At 34.3% G+C, this 14,864-nt stretch overlaps 1 protein-coding gene across 8 annotated transcripts in view; it reads right to left on the reverse strand.

Moving 5' to 3' along the window:
* LARP1B (La ribonucleoprotein 1B) overlaps window positions 1–14,864 on the reverse strand; it is a 136,363-nt gene that overhangs the window by 83,158 nt on the left and 38,341 nt on the right. For all 8 annotated transcript variants that reach the window (XR_009352154.1, XM_059168861.1, XM_059168863.1 and 5 more), the window contains exon 11: window positions 14,236–14,601. Coding sequence is in view for 7 of the 8 variants with exons in the window: in XM_059168861.1 (XP_059024844.1) it covers window positions 14,236–14,601 (366 nt within the window). In the remaining variant the exon portion in view is untranslated. The remainder of the gene's footprint in view (window positions 1–14,235; window positions 14,602–14,864) is intronic.

Here is a 14,864-nt window from a genome sequence, read left to right on the forward strand (position 1 = left end):
CTTTTTCCCCCACACAATTTTCCCAGAACTGCATATTAGAAATCAGATTTTCTCCTTGATTTGTAATCCTACCTGTCATTTACCAAGTGTGCATATATGCATGCAAATCTTTTGGGACCTCCTATTCCATTTCTATGGTCCGTATCTTTAATTTGCTAAAACAAATTGTCCTGCTTTTAGGAGTGTGAGGCGTTTATCGTCCTTTCCATTTTTATATAAATTTTAGAATCAGCTTATCAAATCCTTTGAAAAAAAATCTGTTGAAATACTTACTGGTATTTAGTTGACTTTTGAATTGATTTTGGGAAAACTACCCTCTTTACCATAATGGCTCTTTCAAACATGAACTTGACAGTTCTCTCGCTACTTATGTCTTTACTAACACCTTTAATTATTATAATAATCTCCTTAAAAGTCTGGCTAAAACTTTTACCTTTTCAAAGATCTACCTTCTAAAAGATCTAGCCCATGGGAGGCAGAAGGGTCCTTCAACCATATCCAGATCCCAATCCCTGTAACATGTGATTATGTTAAATAAATGCAAAAAGGAATTTGCACATGTAATTCAGATTTCTAATAAGTGACCTTAAAATTGGGAGCTTACTCTGGATTAAGCAAATAACTTTCTCCAACTAGATAAGAGATGTGGCAAAAAAAAAAAAAAAAAAAAAAAAAAAAATCTCAGACAAAAATCAGGGCTCCACCAGCTGCTACTAATTTGAAGGCTGATACTGCAATCTAACCTAGAATGCAGGTGGTCTAAAGGAGTCAAGAGGCTCTAGATAATCAAAAAGGAAATGAGGGACCTCAAGTCTACATGTAGCCACAAAGAACTAAATTCTGTAAGCAATCTGAATGAACTTGGAAGTGATTCTCACATAAAACCCACAGATAAGAGCTCAGGCAGGAACACCTGGATTTCAGTCTTGTACACCTGGAGTAGAGAAGCCAGCTGACTTCGCCTGTCATAATCACCTACAAAATTATATAATAAATTCATGTTAGTTCAAGCTGCCAAATATGTGATAATCTGTTATGGTAGTCATAGAAAATAAACAGATTCTTCATGACTGTTCTATACAATTAAATAAAATCTTAAAAATCACTAAAGATTTAAAAAAAACCTGGGATTATATCAAACTCAAAAGCTTTTTTTTGTTTTTTTTTTGAGAGAGAGAGAGAGCAAGCACACATTTTTGCACAAGAGTATGTGGGGGAGGGCAGAGGAAGAGGAAGAGAGAGAATCTTAAGCAGGCTCCATGGCCAGGAATGAGACCAACATAGGACTGGATCTCACAACCCTGAGATCATGACACAAGCCAAATCACGTTAGACACTTAACTGAGTCATCCAGGTCCCCACACTAAAAAGCTTTTATACAGCAAAGAAAACCATCAAAAAACAAAACAAAACAAAACAAAAGGGCAATCTACTAAAATGGGAGAAAATATTTGCAAATGACAAACCAGATAAAGGGTTAATATCCAAACTGTATCAAGAACTCCTACAACCCAACACCAAAAAACCCAAACAATATGATTTAAAAATTGGCAAAAGATCTAAATAGACATTTTTCCAAAGAAGATATTCAGAAGGCCAACAGACATATGAAAAGATGCTCAATGTCTCTAATCATCAGTGAAATGCCAAGCAAAATCACGATGAAATATCACCTCATGCCAGTGAGAATATCTAGTACAAAAAGACAAGAAATAATAAGTGTTAGCAAGGATGTGGAGAAATGGGAGCACTCGTACACTATTGTTAAAAATGTAAATTGGGGTAGCCACTGCGGAAAACAGTATAGAGCTTCCTGAAAAAATTAAAACTAAAAATACTAATATAATCCAATAATTCCACTTCTGGGTATTTACCCAAAGAAAAGGAAAACACTAATTTGGAAAGATATATATTTATTATAGTATCATTTACAGTAGACAAGATATGGCAGCAACTTAAGTGTCCATCAATAGATGCATGGATAAGTAGGACATAAGAGATATAGATATATATACAAACATACATATATATACACACACACATATGAGATGGGTTATTACTTCATAAAAAATAATGAAGTCTTTGCCATTTGCAATAACATTATACTAAGTGAAATAGGTGAGAGAAAGAAATATACCATGTGATTTCACTTACATGTGAAATCTAAAAAACAGAAATAGACTCATAAACATAACTAGTGATTGCCACAGGGGAGGGGATGAAGGGGATTAAGAGGAGCAAACTTCCAATTATAAATTACAGAAATGAAAAGTATAGCAAGGGAATATACTCAATATTGTAATAACATTGTATGGTGACAGATGGTAAATACACTTATTGTGGTAAACATTTCATAATGTGTATGATTGCCAAATCATACTATTTCTAACTAACCACTGTTATGTAAGAAAATCTCTGGATTTTCTTTTCTTTTTTTCTAAGATTTTATTTCTTAGAGAGCGAGCGAGAATTCACCATGAACAGGGAGAAGGGGCAGAGGGAGAAGCAGACCCTACTGAGCAGGGAGCCAGACCCTTGGCTTGATCCAGGAGCCTGGGACCATGATCTGAGCCTAAAACAGACCTTAACAAATGCAGCCACCCAGGTGCTCAGAGATTTTTAAAATCTCTGGATTTTAAAAAATTACCTAGAAAACTTTAAGCAATTACTATTTCTGATCACTCAACCATAAAATACTTTTGGATTTTCTACTACAATAATCAGAGTTTTTTTAATTTAATTTTATTTTTTCAGTGTGCCAAGATTGTTTACGCACCACACCTAGTGATCCATATAATAATCATTTTTATTTCTTCCTTCTAACCCTTATCCTTATTTTGGTTGTTTTTTCTTACTGGTCTAACAAAGACATCCAATATATTTGACAGATTTAACTGTGAGCATCTCTGTTTTACTCTGATTACAAGAGATTAGCTTCCACATTTCACCTTTCAGAATGTTTGTTTTGTAGGTTTTGCAAACTTTATGAGACTGAAGATATTTTATTCCTCTGTTGCAAGAATAGTTCATGGATGTATGTTGACTTTATCAAATGTATTTTTTGCATTTTTTAAGGTGATCACAATCTTTTAATCTATTCATGAGAAGTACTCTGACTGATTTCTCAACTTTACAAGTTGATTTACAATCAATCTGCACTACTGAAATGAAAATTTGGTTATCTTCTTTTTAAAAAATGAATTTGATTTGCTTAAAGTTTACTATATTTATACCTAGATAACCTGTAATGCTGGATTCTCATTCATATTCTCATGAATTTCTCATTAGTGTTCTCTTCAGGTTATCAGTATCAATGTTATGCTCTTCTCATAAGATACATGAAATATTTATTTTTCGCTTACTCATTCAACAAGTATCTGAGTACTTACTACTAGCTGATTTCACTGGAAATACTTGTGCATGACTAGAATTATTCCAATTTTAGAAAAACATGCTAATAAAGCCAAGTTTTCTCCAAGTTTGAAGATTTATAAGAAAGGTTTCTATCAACTTCCTTTTCCAACAAATTTTGGTTAAGTTACCTATTTTTCTAGAAATTTTTCCGTAACTAAGTGTTCAGATTATTGGTCAAAATTCCTTCTTAACTTTTTCCATAATCAGTAATTACATCCCCATTTTTACTGCAGTGAAAATAAGTACATTTTCCTCTTCTTTGTCTTCATTAATCTTAGTCTTTCCAAAGAATTAAGTGTTGGTAGGATTAATTCTCTTGTGTAAGATCTAATTATTATTTACTTTCACATACTTTTATGGGGATTTATTTTGTTCATTCTTTTTTAAACTTCTATCTTCTCGGAAGCTATAGCAGATTCTACTATTATTCAAAGCCTGCATCCCCTAGATTAAGAGATTTTGCATATCCACCTTTCATGCATTTTGAGAATATAACATTTCCAGCCCTGTAAATTTAGCCACATCATTTGCTTTAGCCAACTGAATGTAAGGAAATCACATAAAGAACATCTAAGCAGCAACTTTTAATACATTTATACACTTTAGCTCAGACTCTTGTTCATCCCCTATTATACGAATGAATAAGCAAGTGCTATATAACAGCTGCTCTTTCAGCATGAATCCCCTAAAATAATCTCCCCAAAATTCCCGATAGATTCTTCACTTATAATCATTACAAAAGAACTCTTTAGTACTAGTAGTGCTCTTTTCTTTTTTTCTTTTTTCTTTATTTATTTATTTATTTGACACAGCACGTGAGATCACAAGTAGGCAGAGAGAGAAGGGGGAAGCAGACTCCCCGCTGAGCAGAGAGCCCAATGCAGGACTTGATCCCAGGACCCCGAGATCATGACCTGAGCTGAAGGCAGAGGCTTAACCCACTGAACCACCCAAGCGTCCCAGTAGTGCTGTTTTCAAGTCTACTTTGTAAATATATTGTTATATCAATATGTAAAAAGGCTGTTTTTTAGTTATTTTTTTCTTCAGGAGGTAGGTGGATAATCTTTTATAATTTTTACTGTTAATTGGAATTTAAAAACCATAACATAAAACTCACCATCCAAACCATCTTTTAAGTGTACAGTTCGGTACTGCTAAGCATATTCACTGTTGTGCAACAGACAGTCCAACTTTTTTCATTTAGACAAACTAAAACTGTACACCAACTAACTCCCCATTTCTCCCTCTCTGGCAGCACCACCAATCTGCTTTGCTTCTATGAATTTGACCTCTTTAGTATCTTATTTATCAGTGGGATCCCACAGTGTGTCTTTGTGGTTTATTTCACTTAGTATGTCCTCAAAGACCATCCATATTGTATTATGTGACAGATTTCCTTCCTTTTTAAAAGCAGAATGTATATACCATATTTTGTTTATTCATTCACCTGAGGGACATTTCACTTGCTTTTTGGCTATTGTGAATAATACTGCTAAGAACATGACTGTGCAAATATCCTTTGTTTTTTAAGAGCAGCCATACTGTTTTCAATAGCAGTTATATCATTTTGTGTTCCTACAAACAACACATAAGGGTTCCAATTTCTCCACATCATCTACAACAACTGTTATTTTTTTGTTTTTACTTTTTATTTTGAAAGTAGCCTTCTAATGAGTGGGAAGTGATACTTACGATTTTGCTTTGCATTTCTCTAATGAACAGTGATGGTGAGCATATTTTCATGTGTTCGTTGGACATATGTAGATCATCTTTCGAGCAAAGTCTATTCAAGCCCTTTGTCCATTTTTTAAATGGAGTTCCTTATTGAGTTGTTGGATTTCTTAATGTATTCAAAAATATTAACCCTATCAAATGATATGCAAATATTTTCTTCTTTCCTGTAGGTGACTTTTTCATTCTGTTGTAAGTTAATATACATAAATTTTGGATTTTCACGAATCCCAAACTGTTTTTATTACCGTGCTTTTGGTGTCATAGCCAAGAAATCATTGCCAAATCAAATATGAAGCTTCACCCTGTATTTTCTTCTAGTTTTAGTCTTTAAATCTTTAAAATTTTTTTACATGTGATATTAAGGGAAGGATCCATTTTTATTCTTTTCCATGTGGCTAACCAGTTTCCCCAACACAATTTTTGAGATTGTCTTCTCATCTAGTGATCTTGGCACATGAATTAAAAATCATTTTTAATGATTTCAAATGATTTAGACATACTCTATATTCTACTTCATTGTTCTAGGCCTGTCTGAATGCTCATAACACAGAGTTTTGATTACTATAGTTTTATAATATGTTTTGAAATTAAGAAACTTGTATTTCCAACTGTATTATTTTTAGAAAAAAAAAAATTTTTTTTTTTTGGCTCTTCAGGGTCCTGTAAGATTCTGTATCAATTTTAGCACAAATTTGCTTAATTCTGCAATAGATGCCATTAGGATCTTTGGATTATACTGAATCTGTAGATCACTTTGGGTAGTACTGACTTAAAAAAAATTATGAAGATATAATTCACATATGTATATCTAATCCAGTGTATGATTCAACTGGTTTTTACTCTACATAATTTTGCAATCATCATCACAATCAGTATTAAGACATTTTCATCACTCCAAAAAAGAAACACAGTATCCATTAGCAATCACTCTTTACTTCCTCCCAAGGAAATTTCCACCCAACCTAATTAAGCCCCACCCTATACAATCACCAATCTAATTTCTGTCTTCTGGACATTTCATTCTAACAGAATCATACAGTATGTGATATTTAACCATAATGCTTTCAAAATGTTACAGCACGAAATCAGTGCTTTCTTTCTACTGCTAAGTAATAATTTTATATGCTTATACCACTTTTCATTTATCCATTCATCAGCTGATAATAATTTGGATTCTTCCCACTTTCATAATGTTGAATTTAACATTGGTGTACAGGTTTTTGTGTAGACATATGTTACTCTTCTTTTGTGCATATAGCTAGGAGTGGAATTCCTAGTTCATAAGACAAATCTATGTTTAACCTACTGAGAACTGCCACACTACTATCCAAAGCAGTTGGGACCATTTTACATTCTAACCAGTAGTAGTCTATAAGGATTTTAATTTCTCCCCATCATTACCAAAACTGTGAATATGTATCTTTTTTATTATAGTCATCCTACTAGGTAGGAGGTGGGATCTCATAGTGATTTTGATTCTTCATTCCTCTGGTAGCTAATGAGATCAACAAATTTTCCATGGACTTCTTAGCCAATTGTGTATCTTCTCTGGAAAAGAAGTCTATACAGATTCTGTGCTCATTTTCTATCTTCTTATCATTGAGTTAAGAGAGTTCTATATTACAAATACAAGTCCTTTATTAAAAACATGATCCACAATCATTTTCTCCTAATCTTGTTTTTCAGTGTTTTTATAGCACTTTTAGCTTCACAGCAAAATTATGTGAAAAGTACAGACTCCCCCCTATCAACATTCTGCACCAATTGTTTGTTGGTGATTACTAGATAGAATGATAAGAGTATGTTTAGTTTTTTAAGAAACAAACTGTCTCCCAAAATGGCTATACAATTTTGCATTCCCGACAAGAATGAGAGTGCCTATTGTTCCACATCCTCATCAGCATTTGATATTTCCAGGGTTGTGGATTTTGAACATTATAACGTGTGTGTTGTAGTACCTCATTGTTTAATTTGCATTTCTGAGTATATGTTTATTCACCAACTGTCTAACTTTCTTTGCTAAGGTGCCTGTTCGATCTTTGGCCCATTTTTTAATCAGGTTCTTTTCACATTAAGTTTTAAGATTTAATATTTTAGACAACAGTCCATTATGTGTCTTCTTTTTAAGATTTTAATAATTTGACATACAGTGAGAAGGGAATACAAGCAGGGGGAACAGGAGAGGGAAAAGCAGGTTTCCCACTGAGCAGGGACCCCAACGCTTAATCCCAGGACCCAAACGCTTAATCCCAGGACCCCAGGATCACAACTCGAGCCAAAGACAAATGCCTAATGACTGAGCCACCCAGGCACCCCAGTCCATTTTGTGTCTTTTGCAGGTATTTTCTTCCAGCGTGTGGTATGTCTTCTCATTGCGGGCAATGTTTCCAGAACAGAAGTTTTTCATTTTAAGGAAGTCTAACTTAGTTTCTTCCTTCATGGATCATGCTTTTGGAGTTGTATCTAAAAAGTTATCAACGAGGGGCATCTGGGTGGCTCCACTGGTTGAGGGTATGACTCTTGATTTCAGCTCAGCCTGTGATCTCAGAGTAGTGGGATTGAGCTCCACCTCAGGCTCAGCACAGGGTCGGCTTGGGATTTTTCTCTCTCCCTCTACTGTTCCTTTCCCAGCTCACATGTGCATGCACTCTCTCTCACTCAAAAATAAAATTTTATTTCTTTTAAAGATTTTATTTTTTTAAAACAATTTTTTTTTTAAGATTTTATTTATGAGACAAAGAGTGAGCAAGAGAGATAACATGAGTGGGAGGAGAAACAGAAGGAGAGGGAGAAGCAGACTCCAGGCTGAGCAGGAAGCCCAATGTGGGGCTAGATCCCGGTCTCCGGAATCGTGACCCGAGCCAAAGGCAGCCATTTAACTGATGAGCCACCCAGGTGCCCCTATTTTATTTATTGAGAAAAAGGGAGAGAGAGAAAGAGTACAAGCATGGGGCAGGGGCAGAGGAGAGGGAGAAGCAGGCTCCCCACTGAACATGGAGCCCACTGTGGAGCTCGATCCCACAGGACCTGAGCCAAAGGAAGATACTTAACCAATTGAGCCACTAAAATGCCCCAACATTAAATAAAATTTTTTTAAAAAGTCATCAACCAACCCAAGATCAAATACATTTTTCTCTATTTTCTAGAAGTTTCAGGTCTGATCCACTTGGACGTACTTTTTGTGAAAACATATAGGATCTGTGCCTAGAATCATTTTTTTGCCTGTGGGTGTCAAGTTGTTCCATCACCATTTGTTAAAAAGACTATATTTTCTCCCTTGTATTGCCTTTACTCCTTTGTCAGTTTACTGAATTACTGAAAGTATTTTTCTGGGTTCTCTATTGTATTCAATTGATCTATTTGTCTATTCTTTTACCACTAACACATTGTCTTGATCACTGTAGTTTTATAGTACTCTTGAAGTCAAGAAACCTCAGTTCTCTGATTATTCCCCTTCAATATTATGCTGGCAACCCTGGTGTTCTGACTCTCTGTATAAATTTTACAACCAGTTAGTTAATAACCACAAAATAAATTCCTGGAATCTTGAATAGGAGTTCATTCAATCTACAGATCAACTTGGGAAAAACTAATAATACTGTGTCTTCCTATTTCATTTAGTAATTCTTTAATTTCTTTCATAAGAGTTGTCATATTACTCATATAGATTTCCTACATACTTAATTAGCTATACACCTCATTATTTCACTTTGGGGAAGCAGTGTGCTAATGTAAATGCATTACTTTTTGTTTTTTAAATTTCCCTATCATTTTCTTCATGGTGCCCTCTAAAGGACAAGATTCAAAAATTTTTTAGGATATCCAATGTTTTTGTTGTTGTTCCTTGTGCTATTGGTGTCATATAAGAAACCACTGTCAAATACAAAGTCATGAAGATTTTATGTTTCCTTGCAATCCCTGCATAGTTTTTGTTCTTATATTTAATGTTTAATTCAAATGAGTTAATTTTTTTGTACACTGTGAGTTAGGGTGGCATTTAATATATTCTTTTGCATATGGATATCCACTAGTCTTGTCCCAAGACAACTTCTTAAGAAGACTATTCTTTCCCTATTGAATGACTGCTTTAGGCACTTTTGCCAGAAGTCAGTTGAACAAAGACAGATGTGTTTATTTCTTGACTTTCAAATCTCTTCCACTGACCTGTTTGTCTATGCTTTTCCTGTAGCAACACTGTTTTAACATAAGGACTGTACATGAATTCTTCAACTTTGTTCTTTTTCAAGATTGTTTTGGCTATCCTAGGTCCCTTGAATTTCAACATGAATTTTATATCATCTCATCAATTTCTGCAAAGAAGCCAGTTAGGATATTGATAAGGATTATGTTGAATCTACAAATTGATTTTGGTTGCTTACTACTTTATGGTGTATGCTCCCTTATCTTTTTGACATCCCATGTAAATAACATAACTGATTTTATTTACACAAAGTCTGATGATATTTATTATTTTTGCTATCTAAACATTTAGGTTGAAATCTACCACTTTAGGGGTGCCTGGGTGACTGTCAGTTAAGCGTCCGACTCGGTTTTAGCTCAGGTCATGATCTCAGAGTCATGAGATCAGGCCCCACATCAGGCTTCACACTCAGCGTGGAGTCTGCTTGAGATTCTCTCCCTTTGCCTTCTTTCTGGCCCTTCCCCCAGCTTGCTGCTCCCACATTCTCTCTCAGATAGGTAGATAGATAGATGGATAAATAAATAAATAAACAAACAAACAAACCTACCACTTTATCTTTGTGCTGGGAGCCCCTTTCTTATTCTACATTTTCCTTTCTTCCAGTTTCACAGTTATTTACTCTAATTTTATTTCTGAATAAGTATCCTTCACACTGCAACATGAAAACTTTAAAAACTAATCAGTATCTTTTACCTAGATACAAAAGTACCCTTAAATATTAATTGCTCTCACCAAGTTTGTGTTGTTATGTTTAATCCATAAGACACCATTTTATACACTTAATATTTAGATTTATTCACACCTCTCTCACTTTGCTCTGCAGTCCTTTCTATATACTTGGCATCAGAAATCATTTATTTCACCTTTGCAATTTCCTTTAATGAGGCTTTCCTAAGTTACAATTTCTCTCATTATATTTCATCCTTTTACACTTTTGCAAGGCATACAATTATAGGTTGACAGTTATTTTCCCTTTTTATAGTAATAGTTCCATTCCAGTGTCTGTTGCAGTCAACTGTTTACTGTTGGAAAGTCAGCTTTTCTCTCACCTACCTTTAAATGTAATCTGCCTTTTTTCCCTTGGCTGCTCTACTCTTATCTCTCTCCTCAATTCAGAAAAAGTCCCAGCTTTTATCTCTTAAAATAATGATTTGCCCCATTTTTCCCAACCTTTCCTTCTGAAATTCTTATTAAATGTCTATTTTAGGCCATTTTTATCACTCAGTATTCCACATTTCCTGCTTTTTTAAACTTTTCAGAAATGAAAAGCTTATAAATAAAATCCAGATGTTAATTCTACAACTTGATTTGAAATGTAATAAATAATAGCAAAGACTCTCCAGAACATCATTACATATACTTTCATAAAATACTCTCTTTGCCTCTCTGTGCTGATTTTTGAGTAATTTCTTGTAAACTCTTCCAATTTACTGATTGTCTAATTGTATCTGCTATTAATCCCCTTAATTGATTGTTAATTTTAACCTTAACTAATTTTACTTGCAAAAATGACTGTTGCTGTTTAGTCTTCTTCCCTGCACAAATTATTTCTTTAAACACAGTTAACAGTTACTCCACATTCTGTTTAGTAATTCCATTATCTAAACTATTTTAGGGTATGGTCTTGCTCATTCTCACATGTGGTAGCACATTTCCTTGTTTGATTATTAATTCTGTGAATTACTCACATTTCTTTTAAGAAAATTTGAGTAAATTATTCAAGGTGTAGATTAAAAGTGAATGTCCTCAAAAAAGAGCTATGTTGGCTTCTGCTAGGTTTCTGAGAAGTTAACAGGTCATGACCACTTTAAATTCATGACCAGTGCTTACATATCTAGATGCTAGCAATTTAAGTTGCATGATTATAAATTCCAAGCCATTTTTTTTTCTTCTTACTCTATTCAGCACAACTAGGGAAATTTCTTTGTAGTCCTCTAGAGCAGTAGGTAAGAAAGCAAGTTAAGTTCTCTTTCACTGTATTTCTTTTAGGCGCCAATTTAATAAACTTCCTAGAATCCCCAACTTTGCTGAGCTCTAGTTTTATCTTCTTCCCCTTTATTTTTGGGGGCTTTTGGAACACTGAATTCCTCAAATTCCAATGGTCTCCAGGGCAACATTGGGTTCAATACTCCACACTTCTTTTCATTCTATTCTGATAATAACTTACTTTGCCAATCTTCAGGATTTTAAGATGTTTTCTCATCTACTAAAAGGCCATTTGCGTTGTTTGCAACAGTAAGAACAAGGGAGAAACAGAAAGCCTATATACTAAGTCTAGTGCAGTTCAATATAACTTCTGGATCCAGCAAAAAATCCTTTTTTGCAAAGTCACAAAAGATCATTAAACTACCCTATCAATTTGGCATTCTTTTCATTTACACCTAACTCAATCTGTCCAGTTCCTCTTGAAGTTGGTTTTGGGCTTCTACAGCACCACTTCTTATTACAACTCCTAAATGATGATTCCTCAGGGCTCAGATCTGGGTCCTCTGCTACCAAGTTACCTAATTATCAATACCCATCTCCTAGACTATTTTAATAGCTTTCCAAGTGGATTTCTTCTGCCACTCTTGTACCTATCTAATCCATTCTCCACCATTATAACCAGAGTTATATTTTAAAAGTAAAAATTAGGGTGGCTCAGTTGGTTAAGCATCTGACTCTTGGTTTTGGCTCAAGTCATGATTTCAGCGTCATGAGATCGAGCCCCATGTCGGGCTCCACACTCAGTACTGAGTCTGCTGGAGATTCTCTTTCCCTCCCTCCCTCTGCTCCTTACCCTGCTTACTCTTCAAAATAACATCTTAAGAAATAAATAAATAAAAATAAAAATTAGATTTAGCCCTTTTGCTTATGTAAAACCTCCAAGGTACTTTATTTGAACTTTAGATAAATTCCAGACTATTTAACATCGCCCAGAAAACAATGTATGATTAGACTTCTGCCTATATACTGCCATAACCGTCCTCTTATATAATACTATAAACAAATGGACTTGTTTTTCAGTTCTTAAAATACACCAAATTCTTTCTTCCTCAGATCCTTGCCACTTATTGTTTCTTCTTCCTGGAATATGGTTTACCTGGTCTTTGCAGGGTTTAATTTTCCTCATATTTCAGATCACACTATAACTGTGACTTTCCTCACAAGCATTCATTCCCTGACAACCCAACCCAGTAGTGTCCTGTTCCTTTCCTTTAGCACATTTATTATAATTTGTGATTTGTGATTAAGTATTTATTGTGGGTTTATTTTAATGTCTGTCCTCCCAATTATTTGTAAGAACCAAACTGGCAGAGACCCTATTGTTATCTTCCCATTCCATGCCCAGGATTAATTAAAGCAAATAATCACCTACAAATACGTTTCTCAAGATGACCTGAAAGTTCATTATTTGGAACTCAAAAAATTTCCCCATAGAAGCAATATTATATAAAGTGGTTAACTTTTCTTTGGTTAGTTCATAATGTTTAATCCAGAATCATTTATCCATTTAACAAATATGAATTGAACACTACTATGTGCCAGGAACTGTTAAAGCAGTGGAGATACAGTAGTGTACAAAATTGGGCAAAAATTACTATCTTCATAGATATTATATCCATGTGATCAAAACAGAAAAGAAGTGCAATATACAGAATGGTAGATGGTGAAGAACAAAGGAGGGTAGAGAGACAGGAAATGGAAGGAGTGTAATTTTAACCTATTATTAATTAAATTTATTTGTAGCTCTTTCTGTTTCAAAAGAATTTAAGGTAGAGATTACTTATAGAACCTAAGAATCACAAACAAAGTAACAAAGCTTAGACAAGGAAAGATTTTAAACCTAGAAACTATAAAAACACACTTCCTTTTCACAGTAGGACAAAGAGAACTATTTAGGCTCTTAAGTCACAGATAAGCTACAATAACCTGATGCATGATCTCCAAAATGGCAATGGCTAGAGAAGGTAAGGGGTTGAATACCCTGATGGAAATACCAGAAAGAAAAAGAAATGAAGAGTCAAGAAGGAAAGTACACTTCTTGTTAATGATATGAACCTCCATGAACAGCTAGTCCCTTCTATTCAGTCACTAGCTGGCAGACTTTTCTTCCTACAACTATAAATATTTCTGACCAAGATCATTCTCCTATTTGGCATAGTATAGTTTTGCAACTTTTCCCTCATTATTCTATTCAAAAACAACATGTAACTTTTTTATGGCAGAAAAAGATCCCTTTAATCCCTATCTTTATCATTAAAATTCCTATCAAAGGAATGCAGATAGCCAGTAGATCACTCTGGTTCTCTCATATTTTACCTTAATAACTAGGATAGGTATCAGGATGTGGGGTGAAATTCAAGAAGATAGAAAACTGGAACAAGGTTTCAAAGAGCACCCCTAGTACCACAACAATGATTAGGTAAGGAAAGACAATCAGCCATTTTAATCTTCTATCCTTATCCACAACCAGTTCTACTACCATAAAGCATGCACCACAGAATGAGAGAACAATGGAATGGAGCAACAAAAGCCACCCTTCTCTAAAGCCCTACTCATTTAGCTGGGGTGATTATAGGCCAGGGTAAGGTATGAGCATACAAACTAAGCTTATCCATCACATCAGGTTTTTTTCTTCTTCTTAGAAAGAGCCTCCTTATTATTTTCACCGAAAAAAAGGGTTTTAGTAAATGAGTGCTAATATTTTGTAATTATTCATTGCATTGTCATTTTAATAAAATTACTTCTTAGGTTGTTAATATCAGACATTTTCTGGGAATTTTTCAAAATTAAATTTATTTATATCAAAATTTAATAAAAATAAAGCCTCATATTTAAGAAAATACAAGGAGCAACATATACTAAAAAAAGTATCAGCAGAAATGTTAGCCAGAAAATATTACCTTTATGGCTGTGTGTTTGTTTTCATCTTCCTCCATCCATAGATCCTGTTCATAGTAATATAAGCCATCATTAATTACTTTAGCAAGTTCAGATGTAATTTTTGCCCGCGACATGTGGTTGCCTGTTCGATCTCCTCCAGGATGTTTTCTCATGTAAGGTGGTGTCTGAGTTACAATCAAAATCTTGTTTAAATCCTGGTCATCAATTTCATAATCTGAATCATTATCAGACCAATCAGTAAATGTGTTTTTTCGCCCTTCCATTTGTTCTATCTCTTCATCAAATAAAAAATCAAGTTCTTCTTGCTCTTGTTCATCTGAAGGATACAGCTGATTTGATGCCTCTCCAGGTAGAGATGATGATTCCTGAAGGAAGAAAATGGTATTTCGTATACAAACTTTTGTATCATTTAAAAAATAAAAATCACAAAATAATGATACAAGTTAGTAATATGAAGCCTGTATGCTCAGCAACTAGTTAGCAAGCAAATTATAAAAGAAAATCAAGCTAGTATTATTCTGGCCCAATAAATAGATGAATTTGCTAAACACGAAGTTTAATGCTAAACAAAAACACAAAATTGAGTAAAAGGAGGGTTAAACACTCCTTTAGAGTAAGAATGGTGCCC

This window comes from Mustela lutreola, chromosome 1 (genome assembly GCF_030435805.1).
Source record: "Mustela lutreola isolate mMusLut2 chromosome 1, mMusLut2.pri, whole genome shotgun sequence".
NCBI classification, from domain to species: domain Eukaryota; kingdom Metazoa; phylum Chordata; class Mammalia; order Carnivora; family Mustelidae; genus Mustela; species Mustela lutreola.